General features: G+C 38.3%; 1 protein-coding gene across 1 annotated transcript in view; it reads right to left on the reverse strand.

The window, feature by feature from the left end:
• The window catches only part of dnah7 (dynein, axonemal, heavy chain 7), an 80,689-nt gene that overhangs the window by 40,897 nt on the left and 19,704 nt on the right, over positions 1–20,088 (reverse strand). The window contains exons 19-32 of the mRNA XM_053329114.1: positions 17,099–17,297; positions 16,715–16,855; positions 15,614–15,826; positions 15,420–15,529; positions 14,235–14,403; positions 12,930–13,032; positions 12,076–12,203; positions 11,570–11,782; positions 10,291–10,389; positions 9,721–9,969; positions 7,983–8,132; positions 3,271–3,453; positions 1,592–1,768; positions 1,162–1,293 (exon numbers count right to left, since the gene is read on the reverse strand). Coding sequence (XP_053185089.1) covers positions 1,162–1,293; positions 1,592–1,768; positions 3,271–3,453; positions 7,983–8,132; positions 9,721–9,969; positions 10,291–10,389; positions 11,570–11,782; positions 12,076–12,203; positions 12,930–13,032; positions 14,235–14,403; positions 15,420–15,529; positions 15,614–15,826; positions 16,715–16,855; positions 17,099–17,297 — 2,266 coding nt within the window. The remainder of the gene's footprint in view (positions 1–1,161; positions 1,294–1,591; positions 1,769–3,270; positions 3,454–7,982; positions 8,133–9,720; positions 9,970–10,290; positions 10,390–11,569; positions 11,783–12,075; positions 12,204–12,929; positions 13,033–14,234; positions 14,404–15,419; positions 15,530–15,613; positions 15,827–16,714; positions 16,856–17,098; positions 17,298–20,088) is intronic.

Genomic DNA, 20,088 nt, shown 5'->3' on the forward strand with positions numbered 1-20,088 from the left:
TCCACAAAGGAGATATGTCTTTGTTGGGAAAAAAACAGCAGGAACACTGTAGGAATTGGAAATGAGGCTTAGCAGCCTCACAATAGCTCCTGCTGGTAAAAGGCAGATTAATTCAACACTTTGATAATGACTGGTTGAGAAACATGGGAGAGGGTTGAAAAGCATTCATCAGTGCAGTGTTGCCACAGGGGGATAATAGCACTGCTTTCAAAAGACATGATTCAGAAGCAAAAAAAAAAAAATCAATTGGAACACACACAGGAGGCAGAAATGGCTCATCTGCTAAAACTTTTCCACTCTTTATGGACCTGTATGGAGACCTGATTAGGACAGTATATTTAACAGGGAGAAAGCAGGGTCTTTGGTACATGTTGTATCTGAGTTGTTTTGATCTGTGTTTAATGAGCAATGCAAAGGTCATTGCCAGGGGTTCTTTTTTTTACCTCCCCAGTATTTTTGCGTGTGTTGTGTTTTGCTAATTTAACAACAGTGTTTTTTAAGCTGAATATTCAGCATCAGGTTGAACTAACTTGACAAATAATTTGGTCAGGCTAATAGAAAAGAGTTATATTTTCCCTTTTAAATGTCAGTTATCTTAGGGGGGCACCTTTGAGCCATATTGCTACACCCAAACCAAAAATCATAACAGATTTTAACTTACATCACTTCTGTTTACATAAAACACAGACAGATCAAAGATAGAAATGTCCCTTAAAACCAAAGATGATAAATCAGACCAATGTTATTTGGATTTATCATGATTTGTAAAAAAAAAAAAAAAAACTATTTATATTTACTAGTTATTTCCTCTCGCAAAGGCATAGAAAATATATGCATGTTTAAGGTCAGCAAACATAAGATGACACTAAGCTCTCTCTGTTTTGAATGGTCTTTTTTTTTGTTGGTACTGTATCTACTAATTTTGACAAGAACACCGAATGTTGCATCAGACAAGTAGTAGTAGTAGTAGTAGTAGTAGTAGTGGTAGTAGTGTAAGTAGTGGTGGTAGTAGTAGTAATAGTGGTAGTAGTGGTGGTAGTATTAGTGGTAGTAGTAGTAGTAGAAGTAGTGGTAGTAGTACTAGTGGTAGTAGTAGTAGTAGTAGTAGTAGTAGTAGTAGTAGTAGTAGTAGTAGTAGTAGAAGTGAGTCTAAACACAAACCTCCAACCAGGAGCAAATATCTGTATCAGACATGCTCTTCATGTTTGGTTCATCATGAAACTCATCCATCATGCAGTCCATAAGATCCATCAGGGATTTGACTAGATTGGTGTCAGAGGTCGGGGACAGCTCCTGAAACCATGTAAGACAAGACAACACATATGTTTACCAAAGTTCTCAATCAAGAAACTTTGTTATATTAAACCTGAAATGTAAAAGTAAAGTAAAACAAATATTTAACCATTCTAAAACTCTTCTACAAAAAACATGTAGGAAGTACTATACATAAATCAATGTAATATTAATGCATTTTTGTGCATTCATATGAAAATCTACATGTTCATTATATGCTAAGTAAAAAAAACAACCTTAAGCACAAACAATGTAATATTCATTTGCATATTGCCAGTGTTCTGGGGATATTCAGCACCTTGGTGGATTTCCGAATGAGTTGCAGGCAGGCTGGCAGTACACGGTCAAAAAGGGTTGTGATGAGGTCTTTGTGCGTGGCATTGACTGTGGTGGGCAGAGTGTTGAGCCAGGACAGCAAAACAGGCCGCCAGCCCAGCATATGTGGCTCCATGTAGATCATTCCACAACGAGACACCTGCCACAAACATTTATGTCTGAAATCACATCTGAAAACACACATCTAAACCAGTTGCACTTAACTTACGAAGTGAATTCATTCGTAAAGGATAGGCTTACTTTTTTTCCAAGTCTGTCTTAAAACAACACTCATATCAACATTTTTAGATGTTAATATTCTTCTGCTTCACAAAATTAGAGGAAAAGAAGAAAGATGAGCAGAGACAGGTGAAAACATATGAGCAATAGCTAAGAGGCATGAAGATACAACAGAGAGAGAAAAATAAAAAGGGAGGAAAATAACTTTCATAGACAAAGAAAGAAAGAGAAAGATCAAAAAACACATTTATAGGCACCATGCACAAAGTGGGGGGAATTCACTGTGAAAGCACTGATGAAAGAAACTGATGCCAGGCTACATATATTCAAAAACAGAAGCCTGTTTAATAAAAAAGTAAAGCCAGGGAGATGCAAAGGTGTTTTTTCAAAGATATATATATATTGCAAGCAAGAGCCTTTGTTGTTGTCTCACTACAAAGAATATTAAGGAAAAGAATAATTAAAAAAACTTTTCACTGTGATGCCAAATACCTACACAAGGATTGGAGAGTTAATGAAGAAGGACCGGAGATTCATGTCGCCCCTATGATCTCTCTGTTTGCTAATTTTGATGTTTGACTGCATTTGTAAGAGTCTAAGTTGGAAATATCCGTGAATATTTTTGAAAGGCCTGGAAAAATACCTTCTCAGTGTGGGGTGGAACTACTGTATAATAAACACAGGCCTGGACGATATTATGAGTGAGAGCATATGGGTAATTGGAAGGATGATAAGATAATATACTGTAATACTGTAAGAGCACGCATTTCTTTTTCCAGCTGCAGATATTTTAATCCCATAATGTTGTAGGAGCCAGAGTAAGTAACTTAATTTAGTCAGAGCTATTGCAGCACTATGTTACACATGGATGTATAAAGAGAACTGGATGCAGTGTTAGGGGCGAGGCACCGCTCATTCCTATGAAAGCTGCTTAGTGTTCTTCTCATTCTTTCTTCTCCGCTTTGCTTCTGCATCATTGGGTCCATGAAGCAAGTGCACTAGCGACCTCAGCTGGCCGAGCCGGCTACTTCTGGTTTAGCCCTCTGGCTAACTTGAATCGGGATAAAACGATCTAATTGTGCACCAAATCGAACCAAAATGAGTCATTCTGCATGGTTTGTGACGCTCAAAAATATTTATCACAATGTACGTGTACGGGAAATTCTTTGGGCCTAATAGCATTAGGTGATGTTGTAATTACATAGTTCAGCTACTCTTTCAATTGACTTCAAAGTCCGGTGCTGTTCCTAGGGGCTTCATGTTATAATGCAAGAAAACTAGCATATGTACGACAATGGTATATTTTTTAAATAAGAACAGTGAGTGCTCTATCCCACAGTAGAAATAGGTTTTGGGTGGAGCTATACCCAGAAATTGTGAAACTGGGCACGCAGGATACAGGAAAGTGAAGATGTTTCTCACCGTGGCTGGTGATGCCACCTCCAGGTCCATGGGCTCAAAGATGAGGCTCATTTGTGGAGACATCTGAATGATCTCACCACTCATGAGACACAGCTTCTTGTTGTCGTCCAGCACTGTGTTCATATTCTCGATCCACACTGCATCTACCGGGCCATCAAAGATAAGCCATTTTCTGTCAGGGCTCTGAGAGACACAAGAAATAGGATTACGGAAAACCTTGAAGGAACATTTTGATCATAGTGGCACAATTACATGTGTATATGTCAAAAGAAAAGGTCATCACCAATATCAGCCGCAGCGGTTACCTGAAGGCGTATCATCTTTATTTATTTCGGCAAACAAAAAGATAAATAATGACCATATCAAATACATGAAGAAAAATAGAGCTCGGTACAATTATTTTTAACCTGATATAGAGGGTGTTAGACAGTTTGACAAAGAGAAGGACAGATGATAGATACTGTTCTGACAAGACAGAGAAATAGATTGGATGATAGATTTAAATGATGAGGAGACAAGCTAAACCAAGAAGGTTTGCTCCTACGGTGCTAAAATATATAGAGAATAATGCAGCTTTAAAGTCTAGAAGAGTTCAAAAGTGCACAAGAAGATCTTACAGTACTGTATATTATTTAATCATGCACATATTATATTAATTTATTTACCACTGAAAAGAAATCCCTGGGCATCCTTTCAAGGTCACAAACGGACCTCGGTGCATTATAATCTACAATAAATGAAGAATGTTTGCTAAATGAATGAAATTAACACCTACACTGTCATAAGGGAGGTTTACAAGAAGCGTCAATTCTCCAGTTAAATGGGTTGGCTAGAGCTGTGCTTTAAATTGATTTGTTGTAATATAAACAAATGGAGATGCCTGGGCTGGGGCCATCTGGTGCTCGAGAGGGAAGTGAGTATGCTGTAATGTAATGATCTGACAGAGAACGTTGGCATTGGAGAAAGAAAAAAGAATGTATACAGAGCTTAATACACTACCACTGCTGCTGACTCCAGATTAGAACACAAAAAAACATTGCTTACTAAAATGTGGTTCAGAAAAAAAAGGGAGCAAAACAAATAACTTTTTTTTTTCATTTCCAGAGAGGGAAATTACTTTTCTGAAACTGCATTAAGACGAGCCTTGTTCTCGTTTTCTATTTTCATTGCATCAGTGTGTACTGCCTCGACTGTCATAACTATTTCTCTCGTCCTTATTCATTGACAAAAAACAATTTGTAAAATGACAACTTTATATTCAGAGACAATTTTTAAAATGATAAGTTCATTTAGAAACAATTTGAGAAAAGGGCGAACAAATGATTTTCCATTATGACATGCCTCCCCTGCCATCTGTAAATCACCATGTCTATTGTGTGTGTGTGTGTGTCTGTATGAAAGAGAGTTATTAAAGATCTAAATTTACCAAGACAGCAAAATGTTTCTTATTTTTGTACCCTGTCATCAGAGCCCTTCTTTCCATCAGCCCGCAACTAATTGTTATGTCATGCCTATTGTACACTGATCCATCCTAAACTCATAAACTGAGTCTCAGTAGACGAAAATGCTTCTCAGTGTCATCATCTTGCTGCACTGCCTCCTATAGCATTAAACATCTGAGTACAGCATCAGACATTTGAACACCTTCACATTCACTTGAAGTGTGTGTCCAAATCTTTGACTTTTACTGTATGTTGCACCTCTGCTCAAATGAAATGATGTTTTATTACTCATAGCACAAAATAGACTGTTATCATTTATGCTCAAAGAATGTAGCCTAAATGTATTTTATTTAGTAAGTTTACTTGTTAGGGACAATGCAAATTAACATAGTATAACTTCAGCTTGTTACAAACGAGCTGCTGTAACTGATATTCTGCATATAGAGATTATAGCTATAGCTAGTTCCCATCTTCTGTCCGTTAGTCTATTTTGAGCATTCACAGCTTTAAACAGTCGCTGCACCCATGAATGTATTATAAGAACTGATACGTAGGTCAGGGTTACCCATCAGCTGATTTCTCCCAGTGGTCACACACGGTATTGCAGTAAAAAATCCCCCTGCAGCCAAAAAAGCATTTTCCCTATAGACCACCATTGTTACAGGGATGTCTGTAAAACTGTTGACAGGACACCTCCAACAGGAGACAAGGTAAATTGTAACTTTTTCTAGTTATGATTTAACTTTACATTTGCACTGTCCATGGAGGTTTTTTTATTTGTAAAACCTACCTCAAGCTGAAGAAAATGATTTAAAAATCAGTGACTTCATCATAATGTAAAGTCGATGGGCTAAGTGGGAACTCATGGGTGGGGCCAGCGGAGGAAACACTACTGCACATGTTCAGTGGGCTGCATAATGCTGAAGTAAACCCAAGTATTTCTTATAGGATTGAATGGGTGCCATTTTTGGTCCGGAATAACACTCTTATAATACATTCATGGCTGCACTGCACAATGTGGTTAAATATAATGTACAGTAATGAAAAATACTGCTTGCCTCAACTGGTGACACAAAGTTCCATAGAGGCGGCATCAGTTTTCAAAGTCTGTGATCTTTGTTAATGTCATGTGTCAGTTAATATGTCATTACTGTGACATTTCTTGACTAATCATGGTGATTTCCATGTAAGCTGCCAAGATCTGAATAGGACATAGAACTCCAGTAATGATAAGGTGAAGATAACAGGGCTTCTGCAGAGTAATACTAAATTTTTACTAAACTTTTAAACACGTTTTAATACCACATAGAATGTGTAATTTAATACCTTTTCTCCAGTCATACCGGTTAAAGAATGACAGAAAACCAGAAAACCAGAATGGACAGTAAGTTATTGATATGTATATCATATTTTTTTAGTGCTTTCTAGCTGTATGTATCAATTATTTCTAATAATATGATGAATCAATCAATGCCACCTGGATTCAGATATTTAGCAGAAAACTGATGGATGGATTATCCAATTACAAAAAATGAGCTCTCTAGCTACTGTAGCTAAAAGTAGCTGACTGAATCACCACAAAAAGGATTTAATAGCTTGCTGCAGCAGAATCTGCTGTCACACCAGCCTCACTTGTAGTTTATAGATGCAGTCCCCTGACAACTCACAACCAAACACACAAAAAAAGTGTTTTAACTGTTACTATTGATGGAAAGTGAAATCAAATTTGCTGTTGATGGTAACACCAGTAAAAACGTGTTTGAGGGAACTGAGTCCACTTTCACTTTCAGAGATTTTAGAGACAAACAACTACCACAATTGTACTACTCATCCAGCTATATGACAAGTAAACAGTAACAGATCTTCAAACCTCCGGAAGTTAACTCAAGTAGTCATTCATTTTACACCCAAATCCTGCTAACATGTTATATTAAGATAAAATAATGTATGGGATTCAAAACACATAGATTTGACAACATTCAAACGCATAATATAGACATAAATGAAAATTATGAGTTGAGTAGTAATGATGCTCTCACTCCTGAGGAGAAAAAATACATTTCTCACAGCTACAGACCCTTCAAGAATCACTAATGTCGGGTGCCCAGTTTGACGCGTAGTTAAAATGCAAGAAGCTCACATAAAAAAGGAACCAGACCAACTGTGATCCAGCTGTTGCTGAGCAGAGACTTACAGTATGACAGATGCAAACATACTGGAGTTCACTGCTTGCTCCTAAGAGAAATATCTTTTTTAAAAATGTTCATCTGCTTTCAGATGTTTGCAGTTGATAAGTGATGTCACCCCCTAAGGCCGCCAATAGTGACACATTTCCACCATCCAAAGGGAGGTGTAATAAATGATGTTGACTGAAATCAGGTGGATTGCTTAAATGTGTGTTTTATAGCAAGGCTGTGCAGTTTAACTCTGACCATGCTCTAAAATAGTCTGAAAGCTGCATTTTAGCTACATACTTATATATACATACAGTATATGTTAAATGTTATTTGTATAGATAGTAATCCAATCCAATCCAATCCACTTTATTTATATAGCACGATAACAAACACAAGGTTTCCAAAGTGCTGCACAAGATAACACACAGTGCTGTGCAAACGCGCCACCACCAAACAAACAGAAAATACAGGAAATATGAACACAAAATTTAACAACATTAATTAGTAAACATTATGATTATTAATTAAGGTTCCATTCCATTTAGGTTTAAGAGAGCCAGGTTCCTGTTATTGTTCATGTGAAAAGGGAGGTCACACACAATACTCCACTTTAGCCTATAGAAGCATTTTTTTTCAGTTTTTTTAATACTGCATACACATTTTGGTCACTATAGCATTGCTAAAACAACAAATCTAATTGTGGTCTAAGACTTTTGCACAGCACTGTAGATTTGTCAATTTTACCTCAAAATGGATCAACATTGTGCTAATATACTGGATCTATATTTAATAGTAGAATAAGAATACGGTCTAGACCTGTTCTAGGTGACTTTTGTTGTCATTTGGTGTTATATAAATAAAGATTGATTGATTGATTGATTGATAAGGTGATACAGCCTGCACTGCACAGCTCCTAGGCGTGTACATGTTCATTTGGATGAGGCGAGGGTCTAAAGGAGCATGTCGCAGATCTGACATGCTGCAATACTGTCAGTTTGTTTGCTTGTTTGATTGATTGAGTCTGAACCTAAATGTGTTTTGACCACGGTACTCTCCAGGAATTCAGCAGCATACTCATGGGAAGCCATCTTACCTGCGAGGCAGCGAAGGTTCTGTAGCTGACAGCGAGGATGCCATCGGACCACTCGTGAGAGACAGGGTCAAACTGGCCGTACAGCTGGCCCATTGTGATGGATTTGGGGTTTATAACTGTGATCTGAACCTGGTTCTCCTCCATTTGACCCTGGTGGTACAAAAATATAAACACATAGAAGATATGCTATATTTTCCAAGAAATATCATAAACTGATTTTTTTTAAACGGCGCACAGACAAATAAAAAATAGATGTGTACATATACAGCTAAAATCTTCTATATACTATACTGCACATGCACATACTGTATATTAACTTTGTTTAGTTTGGTCATTTTTGAATGTATGCAACTCAAATACACATGTAAATAAATAAAATAAAAAATCTCCTTGTTTTCCTCGTCTCCCTTAAAAACAGTGACAAACCAAAAAAAAAGCAGTTTCTGACCGAAAACATGTAGGCTGAAGCATTAGCTCATAACACCAACCCTTTAGTCTTTGAATAGATCCCTATGTGCATAACATACACAACACATTTATAATAATATATACTTAATGGACGTAATAATACAGTTAAAATTTACACACATTTCCTTATGTATCTATGCATGGTTATATGTCCCAAAAGTACCAAGGATCATATACATAAGAAATCCATTACAAAATTCATATATAAAATAACATTCATGCCTCAGTTTTATATTTATAAACACACATAAGACTTCTTTACTCAACAGGATAGGGGGTTGTCATGAGAAGATGGCAAAACAAAGAAAACTGTCTCAATAAGCGTGATGAACCACTCATTTCAGAAACTTGTCTCAGCCAAGACTCGTAAATTGCCTCGGAGATTACTGTCAGTATGACAAAACTTCTGCTAACTGAGGAAGAGAAGCAAAAAACTGCAACAAAGGACTTTTCAGACAAGGTGTCAGTCTGAGTTAAAAACAATGAGGGAGCGGGCTGCTAAGAAGAAAAAAAAAACAACAACAGAAAAGAAAAGAAAGAGGCGAGGGGGGGTTGGACGTGATCAGTGGATGTGCAGCGACATGGATGACGATGATAAATGTGGCATTCACAGGCGTTCCATCAGCAGGCCTTCATCTGTCTCCTTGGTGGGATGCTTCTCAGCCCTCTCAGCCATGTAAATACAACAACCAGTTCTGCTCGTCGCTGTGAGATCGATAACTACTAAACAAAGACTACAGCTCTGACAAATTGGATGGATGTGTTTACTTGGAACAAACATGTAGCTCAGATAAGCCTTGGATATTGAGTGTAATACATATTTTTTACTTGACATGAAGGTTTATGATTTTTTACAAATCGAGTGTTTTATGTCCCAAGGACTCAGGAAACTCCTTCGAAATTCATAATAAAATCCAATTAAAAAATGCATGGTCAACCATCTGAAAATAAGCCTTCTTTTTTATTTCTGACAGATTGACCTGGTCAATACCTGACACAGAGGTAATAGATGGGTTGGACCCCAAGGACAACTTCAGGGATGCAACCAAGAAAATAAAGTGGTTTAACGTAGCTATTGATCAAGAATTTGTGCCTCGTAAGGAATCAAGAAATATAGCGGGCTGACATCCAACTTAGGCCTTACCTGCCTTTTTCTGTCATTGTTCCTTCTCCACTTCTACCTCTCCAATCATTACAGTAGGCATTTGCAGCTATTATATCTTGATACCAGCTGTCAAAGAATTTCGGGCACTGCACCTGCGCATCATACCTTTTCACAAACGTCGTGAAGGGCTGCTGATAGCACACGGTAGGCACTGGTCTTTCCTCCAAAGGGTTCTCCCACCAGCATAAAACCGTGCCTCACTATCATCATCTCGTAGACCTGCAGTATTTTCTCAGCGAAGAACTCAGTGAGTTGCAGGTTCATGCGCTGGCAGTTTTCTTCGATGGCCTCCATCAGAACGCTGTAATCTCGTTTTGGGAGTTTGACCCCGGGGAAGAGGTCAGAGGTGATACCCTGAGATGGAGAGATAAAGTTGTTGGAGAGGCATAATGTGGTAGAATAAAGCATCGTAATACATGAACATAAACACAAAATACAATGTAAACCAACACACAAACTTACTCACATGCATACACATTCACAGAGAAATCTGCTGAGGGGTGACAAGATATACACACACACATATACTCCAGTGAACTGGTCTGACTCAAACAGACTGAAATTGTCCCTGTGCATTGTGGCTCCAGATGAACTGACTGGAATAAACATGGGCTGACATCAGTTGATGTGCATCGCTCCATTAATCAAGACAGGAGGAGCTCCACTCTGTCTCACCTCAAATAGCTTCAGATCATGAGACAGGAACTTGGGCAGATTGACATCAATAATGGATCTCAGCAACAGGGTGTCTTCGTTCTCATCTGGAAAAGTGAGCTGCAGTGCAACAAATCCACGCCCATGGAGAAAAGGAGAGGAGGAAAACAGTAGAAAAAAAGGCAGCCGATGAAAAAAACAAAATTGGAACAGACGTGTAATGAGAAGCAGGTGATTTATGGAGGTTTATGAAGACAAATTTTACTAAGTCTCTCTGTGTCACATGTGACCAACAATCACAACCATTCAATTTAAGAGGAGAAACCAGATAGCAGCTACGACTAGAACTCTAAACTAGGGCTGGGCAATAAATTCATATATCAATATTTTGATATTGTATAGATCTTAGGTTTTGAATATCGTGATATGGAATTAGTCTTGTCTTTTCCTGCTTTTAAAGGCTGCATTACAATAAAAATGTAATTTTTTAACAGACTGTTCTATTATTTGCCTTTATCCCCTTACTCATTATATCCACATTACTGATGATTATTTATCAAAAATCAGTTAGATAGGTTAGTGTGTCAGGGGTATAGGGTATAGGGTAACTTTACTGATCCCCCTAGGGGGAAATTCAAAATTAACATAACAGTATTTCCAAGTAAAAATAAAAATGAACTAAAATACCTGATGAAAAAATGATATCTATGTATGCATTATGTCACCAACATAGTGGCATATGCAATGTTTGTATAAAAAGGTGCAAACAGATCTTTCCTTTCTCTCACACATCACTGCACCCTAAAACTGTTTGCCATGTTGTGTTTGGAAAATAGGAAGGAATAGGCCAATGCTTAGATTCCTAAATAAGTGTGAAAAATTGTGGATACTAATTTTACAATCCAAACAGTATAAACAGAACTACTAACATTAGTACCCAAACGAATTTGCAACAGATGTGCATTAAAAATGTAACCAAATCTGTTTTGAAGCTGAGGCTAACACACATTTAATGCGTCTTATAGAGGAAAATAAGTCACCCAGAGGTCAATCAGCTATGTGCATGTTTGCCTTTTAATTTCCTTTCAGCAACAGAAACCAAACAAGAGCTGAGAAATGTTGCACCCCAATTAGGCCCCTTTTCCTGTTATATGTCCTTTAGCTGAATGATCAATAGCGCTGTTCTACTCTCATTAAAATGCTCAAAACTGTCACAATAACAACATGCTCATAATGGCATTATAAATGGAAAAAATAACAAAGAATCCCATTATATCAAAGTGACTCTTTTTTAAAGTACCTTGAGGTTTCCAGCGGCAGTCAGCACAGACTTTACAGCCCTCATTCCGTAGTCGTAGTGATGCTGTGACGACAGCTGCTCCGAACACAGTCGATAAGTGGCCACAATTTTCACCGACAGGGGCCGTGCAGTTACAAAGCCGCATGAGTAGAGCACAATCTCTGCTATCATCGCATAGTCTGGTACCATCATAGCCACAGTCCTGAACAGAGCCTGGTGAGAAGAGATAGTTTTGTTGAATGGAAACAAGTTTATTATTTTTTTATTTATTTTTATTATTTTATTATTCTGAAGTTATGAATATTTTGCTGTTTTATTTTAGCTGTTTTTATACATCAGGAATGTTTGGAGACATGCATAAAACATGCCTGTATTTTTAACTATTTTTTAGTTAAATAACAGAACATGCTGATTTCCCAAATTTAATTCAAACTCCTTAATTATGTATGTTATTGCACCTCAAACGCAGTGTTGTAATATGGGCTTTTTGGAGAAAAACATGATACCTTGAGGTTGTCCGGTAGCTCAGAGCGACCGGCGTAGCCAGGATTCATAGTAATGAAGACAGCACAGGAGGGGTTCAGTCTTAGCTCTGTCCCCTCAAACAGCAGCATCTCACTATGGGCAGCGATTCCTGGACACACACAGAGGCAGTTATGCAATATTTATTTTCCTTATCCCTTTGTGCATCTTAACTTTGATGGAGAAACATTAGGCACATTAGTGTCTGTCTCTTTGCACTATTAAAGGCTGAAAAACAATCACTGTGCTCTGCTCTTTATTCCCTCTGCAGTTTTACAACACTTAACATATATACATGTAATCAAACCTAAAGATTACTGTGCTGCATATTTGTAAACACCATGTCCGCCCACTGTGTATATGCAAATTCACATGCCCATTTTAGATAGATATCATGGGCCTGTGCACACCCAGCTACACAAACAAATACAAATGCAGACCCTGTACAACATAAAAAACCCTCGATCCTTTGATTTCATATGAGAAAAACTTCAGGTCCTAAAACAGAATTCAAACGTCAGCAGTTTAGTACCTTACAGAAACCTATTAACTTCTTCAAACTTTAGTTTTTGGGCTGAGAAAAATCTGCAGACCCCTTTGACTCTCGTATCTTATGATGCAAGTAATTCAACGCCCAAAGCACACAGAGGACACACGGCTGTGCATGCTTGAAGTTCTGCTAGCCAGCCCACACAAATTTCCTAAGCTCAATGCTGCACTTCTGAGTGGTCGAAATCTTGTTTATTTTTTGGGGGTTTTTTTTACAAGTGAGAATATGCCAAATTTGTTTCTGGTAGACTGCCAACTTATGCGAAGATCAAAAGAAAAAAGCACAAACCTCTCTGTATGGTGAGAATCTGTTGAGCCACCACAGACAGCACCTCCAGGTCAATGCGGTTAAACTCATCAAAGCAGGCCCAGGCTCCGCAAGACAAAAGGCCCTGGACACACACACACACATACATTTCACTACATTAATGCATTAATGCAAATTTAAATAGTATTCATAAAATACTTTTGCCTGTGTGTGTGAGGGCTATGTTGGTCAGAGTCAAGTGGGAGAAAATTTCAGTAGTGTGTAAGCAATTTCCCTTTGACCTAAAATGTAATTTTTTTGGAAATCTGGCTCTTGTGGCTCCCCATGTCCGAAACACACAAAGAACTATAAACACTTGACATTGATCATCTGCAGCACTACTGGGAGGGAGTGAATAAGGACCACTGACTGGGGGCTACTCTACAAATCTTGAAATTCAGAAAATTGCGGCAGGAGCAACGGCCATGTGGAATTGACTGCATATATTTCTATTTGTAACAACTGTACCACATTACATCTGTAAGGACAGGTTGAAGTGTTGTGTAGAGACATCTAAATGTGTGTTTGCCATTCTGGGACATTAATAAGTGAGAATGTGAGGGAAATGAAACTCCTGTGTCACCTTGTTTTATCAGACTCTTTGAAGTGCTGATAGTTGCGCTAGTCAGATATTCCCGGGTGGAAGTATCTGCTTCTGGCATTCTTCCATCAAAAAGAAGAGGAAGAAGAAGAGGAATATCTACTTCTGTTTCACTATCAGAAGTGATTTTTTTTTTATGTGCTTGGTTTCACTGGTGTGTAGGAAAGGGGCTTTTAAGTGTGTACCTATTTCACTGGTGTGTATGTATGTGTGTTAACCATCTGTCACAGACCTACTGAGGCTCAACAAAAGTAATCCCTCATCAGTTATGACCCACTATAGTGTGTAGTAGAGTATGTATCTGCAGATACTCTCTGCCTGTATTTCCTTAATTTTTTGATGTGTTCTGGGTTTCAACCTTTGGCGCAGCAGGGGTGTAGCCCCCAGCCAATAATATTGAGGAGGGTTTGGGACTCTATAAAAATGTTGCGACATAGACAAAAGTAAACTCCAAAATTGGTGGACAAAGCACTGATGTTCTGCTTGTTCAACAGTTATGGTAGGGAACAGTTGCAATCAAGTCAAGTATCATTAAGGTCTGTTTCATTCTTTCCACTGTAGACTCTGCTGTGCAACAGACTGCTGTCCACTCTGTGTGTGTGTGTAGAGCTCAGTCCTGCTCTACCATCACTAACAAATCCTGTATAGTATACCCTTAACTCATGGTAAGAAATAATTGCACTCACTTTGAAGAACTTTCCCAGAGCGATGTAGTCCAATCCATCAGAGCAGTTGAAGACCACACACTGCTTGGCCACAGCTTTGGCCAAGTCTTTGGTTGTCTCTGTTTTCCCTGTGCCAGCTGGGCCCTCGGGGGCTCCTCCCAAATGGAGGTGGAGGGCACCAAACAAAGTGCTGAGGGAGGAGGAGAACAGAAAAGAAATCGCTAATGCAACACCTCATGGCAAGTTAGTAATTAATTTACTGTCTTTATCAGCAGAAACATGTCAACATAGATCCACCCTATCTCATGCTTGCTGACATAGCAGACTGAGACCCTCACTGCAGGGAAGCTTTTTGAAGCTGTGAGATTATTGTAACATTATTGAGTACTAAGCTTCAAGACACACTGGAACCTCCATTTTCTCTCTCTCTCTCTCTCTCTCTCTCTCTCTCTCTCTCTCTCTCCCTCGATAGATGTACTGCAATGCAGGGACTTTATAATGATTTATTAATTAAATTGACAAGCCAGTCTAGCCAGTGAAGTAATGATTGCTGTCAAGATTTCCAGAATGAATTCTAAAATCTGCCACCATGATGTAGTATAACTACACTAAACTGTATACAAATACATTTCTTTATGATTTTCAATATTTAACAGAAGATGCAAATAAAATATTTAATATACGTCAGATTTATTAAATCTGAATATCTTAATCTGAATATTAGAACATAATGATTGTTACTGTTACTACAAACATTGATGAGTAAACTGGCATTCATAGCCAAACCAGATGGAGTGGCCCTCTTCTTAGTGAGACAGCAAACAGCCAGCAAGTTCCAGCAATAATCTTTCAAATCTTGGCAAATTTCCCAAGAGGCTAACTGGGAAGCAGTGTAAAAAACGCATGCTCTAACAAACTGATCCATAAGGAATTATCCTCAGTAGCTCAGCAACAACATACTGTGGCTTTAAAATGATACAAATTACAAGATGGACAAGAGCAGAAGAGAATTTATCATTTAAAATGGTGAAAGTATGCAGGAAGAGTTCTTGTGGACAAAGTGATGAAGTAGATGATTGATTAACATATAGGTGTAGGGATACATGTACCTCCATGTATCTCCAACATGGGATTTGTTGAGTCATTAGACAGACAGGGCATTTAGTGGCAGGAATTTCCAACTAAAAAGTTGTGTAGTGGCCTTACCGGTAGCAGCGGTCAGTGAGCGGGGTAATGACCAGACGTGGAGTGTTGCCCAGATACTCATAACCATATGGCAAACCAGCATTGATCATCTTGGTCTGAAGGTGGTTCTCCTATACAGGGTGTAGTTTTTTAAATAGGTAAATAACTGAGTACATATTATGAGAGAAAATTAATCATCTATCTCTTTCACATACCACCCAGTAGTAGCGCAGTTGGCTAAGCCACTCAAAGTCGTTCTCGTCACTTATTCCCTTTTGCACCAGTGTAGCCAGCACATCCCTGGCATGGACGTCCAGCACAACCAGAGCTCCAAGGGTCACCCGGTTCTGCTTGGACAGCTTCCCACGTACAAGCGCAACAATGTCGTCAATCTGTCTATTGTTCTGCTCCAGGTAGGCGTCTAGGGCCTGAAGGAGACAGGCATGATTAAATAGAAGGTAGAGCATGTTGGAGTTTATCAAGACAGAAGCAGAATGCTATATCAAGACCCTCATCTATAAAGTGAAGGTCACAAGCTTGATCCCTGCAACAAGTACTAAGTCCATCACTGTCAAAATGTCCATGAGAGGGAGACACCTCACCTCTTTGCTATTGCTGGCTGGGCATGATCTTCACCTTTTAAGGTGAAATGGTCAAACCCCTGTAACATATCCTGTGATGCATGGGTTCTTTTTTTAGATTATAAAACAGCATTATACAGCAAACGGGTTGGCAGCAGACCTCTCCTGACTACATCAACTAAATATGAGCTGTAGGCACTCTTCATTTGATGTGACAGGTCTAATATAGTTTGTAATCCTCATTCAAACCAGCTGTTCAGCCTATATCACCTCAGTCGCTATGTTCAAATTTGAAGTGCTTTATTAGATGATGGTTCAAAGTCATTACAGTGAGTAACATGTTTATTGTGGTGGAAAAGGTAATCCAAGAGTAATCAGACCTGTTGACCTCATCTTCACAACCATTTAAATGTTGCTTGAGCCATTTATCATACTGTTGCCATAGATACAACTTCGATATAGACATCATGCAACTTCAGAGTATACTGTAGATGGTGGGTTTCAGATATTTGTTTAGAGGCAAGAAAATGCTTGCTTGCTTTTGGATTGATGGGATTATGTATGAAAATCAGTTTTTCCCCCCCTAAACTACAAAGAATCATGTCTTATCATCTAGTGTAAGTTTACAGAGGCTATGCTTTTAAGTCAGATCTATAGAGACACAAATACTATGAAAAAAGCCTCTTACCCAAACCGTGGGCATTCAAACTATTATTCACTATTACTGTGGCTAACCTTCTGTCCTGAATTGATGGCTTCATGGATATCCTTTGTCCAGTAGACCTGTGAGACGCACAGCACAGTCTGGCCCGGCCAAGCACGCACCCAGTCAATCCTCAGCTCACTGGGGTATGCCTTGATTGCCTCCCCAATTACCTACAATGGATCACAAGAGTGACAGTGGCTTTATTTCCCTGGTTCCTGTATCTCCAGTCCGAGCTATTGAGAGAAGACCTGTATGCGGTCTCAATTTTAGTGGCAAACACTGAATCAAACAATAGATAAAATTCCCATCATTGGCTCTATTCAAAAAAGTGTTCTCTCTCTTATTTGAACAACACAAGAAAAATATGCACTTATTTGCTTTAAAAAAAGGTGTAATAACAATTCACAAAACACCTTATGCAGGGAGGCAATCATGCCATTCTCTAGTTCCAGAAGCCACTTCTCCACCTGGCCTCTGGCTTTGGAAGTGGAAATTATGTCTAGTAGCTGCACCATTTCGCCCTCACTGCTCTTCATGTGGGTGATGTCCAGCACATCAGTGAACACCACACTAGCAATGCCTTCAAAGCACTTCTTCAGATGAGGCTGCACCCTGGAGGAGAGGAAGGCAAAAAATTGGAATCACTTTGGTAATGTCAAAAGCACAGTGTATCTCGTCTAATGTCCAAAGTAGGCCTAAATCTCGCACTAGGCCTTCTCGCAGTAAGTGCCATCTTTTTTACATTTTATGGCCTTTCCAATATGAACAAAGACACTCACAACCATAGCACAGATCTATTTCCATTTATACCAGTGCAGCTATTTACACTTGGTTGGATAAATGCCCAAGTATGTGATTATGTATTGGGGTTGTGAGCTTTGACAAAATGCTTCTAAATGCACAAAAGTTGAATGAATTTAGTGTAGACAATGACAGAGGACTACAGCTGTTGATATTCAGCTGCTTCTGTGCTGCTTTCCCTGCTCAGCCAACCAGAAGAGGGGTAAATTGTCAGTATGTGTTTGGATCAATATCACCCAGACAAATTTCTGTACTGTTATGTACTGAAGGCCCCTATGTGTACAATGAGAAATGGTCTTATTGTGGTGACTCCTGATGGTTAGAAATGAATGCAGATTATAATTAAAGAAAGGATTTAAAAAAAGCTAGGAGGTGAAGTGAAGAAGAAACTGCGCTTCTAAGGTTGAAAATGAACATTCATACTAAACCCCCCAAAAAAAAACGTCATAGTGTGTGAAGTTATTCTTTAAAAGTTCATTGCATCACATACTTTGCTTGATGATAGTATTTTTGACTATTCATTCACCATTAAGGAACTAAGTATTCTAAAATGTGTTAGAGCTTATTTGGGGAATTGTGATACAGTCCGGTTACATCCCTGAAACCTCCAGAAAATGGTGCTCATGACTGAACTCACCAGTGCAATACATATTATCAATGTAACTGGCAGCCAAGGAGGCTTAAAAAGAAAAGATAGCCTGCCAGGACAGAGATGTATTAATGAAACTTTTTTCTGTCGTTCAAAGTTGTTGCTTTTCTTTTTTTTTGCCCGTTCACATCATGTTAAGTGCTTTTTTGCTTTTCAGAATCCAGTCTTTGTCCTTGGTCTAATAATGTATTTTACTTGGTGAATGGTCACACTTTCTTTTTATTTTATCTATTCTTTTCTTTACATATATATATATATATATATATATATATATATATATAAATTATTCATTCTCTATGCAATTCTGTGTTTTTAAGGATTTAAATCTAATTTTTGTTTATTTTTTTCTACCCTTTTATCCATTTTCCCCATCTTCATAACTGTGTTTTCATTTGATTGTATTTCTCAAACCCTGTGAAGCACTTTGGTCAACTTTTGTTGTTTTAAATATGCTCTATAAATAAATTGACTTTATATGAATTGTTGCTTTTAACTCTTTTTGAATGTCGCACATAATACAAAAAGTCTCTTGTTTAAAGTGCTTCATCCTTGCCATTTCGATTTTCAATCAAAGTTTATTTATTTAGCACCAAATCGCAACAGAAGTTATCTTAGGGTCCTTTTCACAAAGAGCAGGTCTAGATTTTACTCTTTATTTTACCCAACATTCCCCCATGAGAAAGAACTTGGCGACAGTGGCAAGGAAAAACTCCCCTTTAATGGGAAGAAACCTGGAGCAGAACCGGGCTCTTGGTGGGCAGCCATCTGCCTTGACCAGTTGGGTTGAGAGAGAAATAGGGAGAGGAGTCTGATAGTTGAAGACTCTGCCTCCTAATCTAATGCTTGAAGCTCTAGGAACCAAAAAGTAAGCCTGCATTCTAGGAGTTCTTGTGGGGTGATAGGGTACTATGAGCTCTTTAAGATATGATGGTACCTGACCATTAAGGGCTTTGTAGGTGAGGAGAAGGATTTTAAATTATGTTCTGAATTTTAGAATTAGCCGGTGCAAGGAATGGGAAAAATATGATCTCCTTTCCAAGTTGTTGTCAGTATATGAGCCTTTAGAGAGTCTTTTCTTAAGGCAGCTTGATAATAAGGAATTGCAGTAATGCAGTCTAGAAGTAACAACTGCATGAACTAGTTTTTTGCATCTTTTTGAGACAGATTGTGCTAGATTTTTGCAATATTACATAGGTGAAAAAAGGCAGTCCTTGAAATGTGTTTTATGTGGGAGTTGAAGGACAAATCTAGGTGTTTAGGGCCAAGCACAATGACTTCAGTTTTGTCTGGGTGTAGTAGCAGAAAATTTCAGGTCATCCAGGTCTTTAAAGCATCTTTAGAGTTTAGTTAATTGTTTGGTTTCATCTGGCTTCATTTATAAATATAATTGGGTATCATCTGCATAACAATGACCATTTATGGAGTGTTTCCGAGTAATATTACCTACAGAAAGCGTATATGAAGTAAATAGTATTGGTCTAAGAATAGAACCTTATAACTGTATAACTTGTGTGTAAGGAGGATTAATCTTTAATGTGTGCGAACTGAAGTCAATCTGATAAGTAGTACTTAAACCAGGTTAATGCAGTTCCTTTTAATGCTATTAAAATGTTGCAGTCTGTAATAGGATGTGATGGTCAATGGTGTGAAATGCAGCACTGAGATCTAACAAAACAAATACAGAGGGAAATCCTAGTCGGATGCAATTTGAAGGTGATTTTCTGACACTCGCTGTCTCTTTGCTATGATGCACTCTAAATCCTGACTGAAAATCCTCAAATATGCTATTGTTGCCATGTTTCTTGCGCTGCAAAAACTGTCAGCATATCATGTTCAGTAAAATACAGACATATGAAATATCAGTATGTTTCTGTTGCTGCATTCATAACATAGGTATGTTGTGTCAGTGTGTACAAAAACCAGCCTGTAAAAAGGAAAAAGGAACAAGTGGTT

This window comes from Scomber japonicus, chromosome 11 (genome assembly GCF_027409825.1).
Source record: "Scomber japonicus isolate fScoJap1 chromosome 11, fScoJap1.pri, whole genome shotgun sequence".
NCBI lineage: Eukaryota > Metazoa > Chordata > Actinopteri > Scombriformes > Scombridae > Scomber > Scomber japonicus.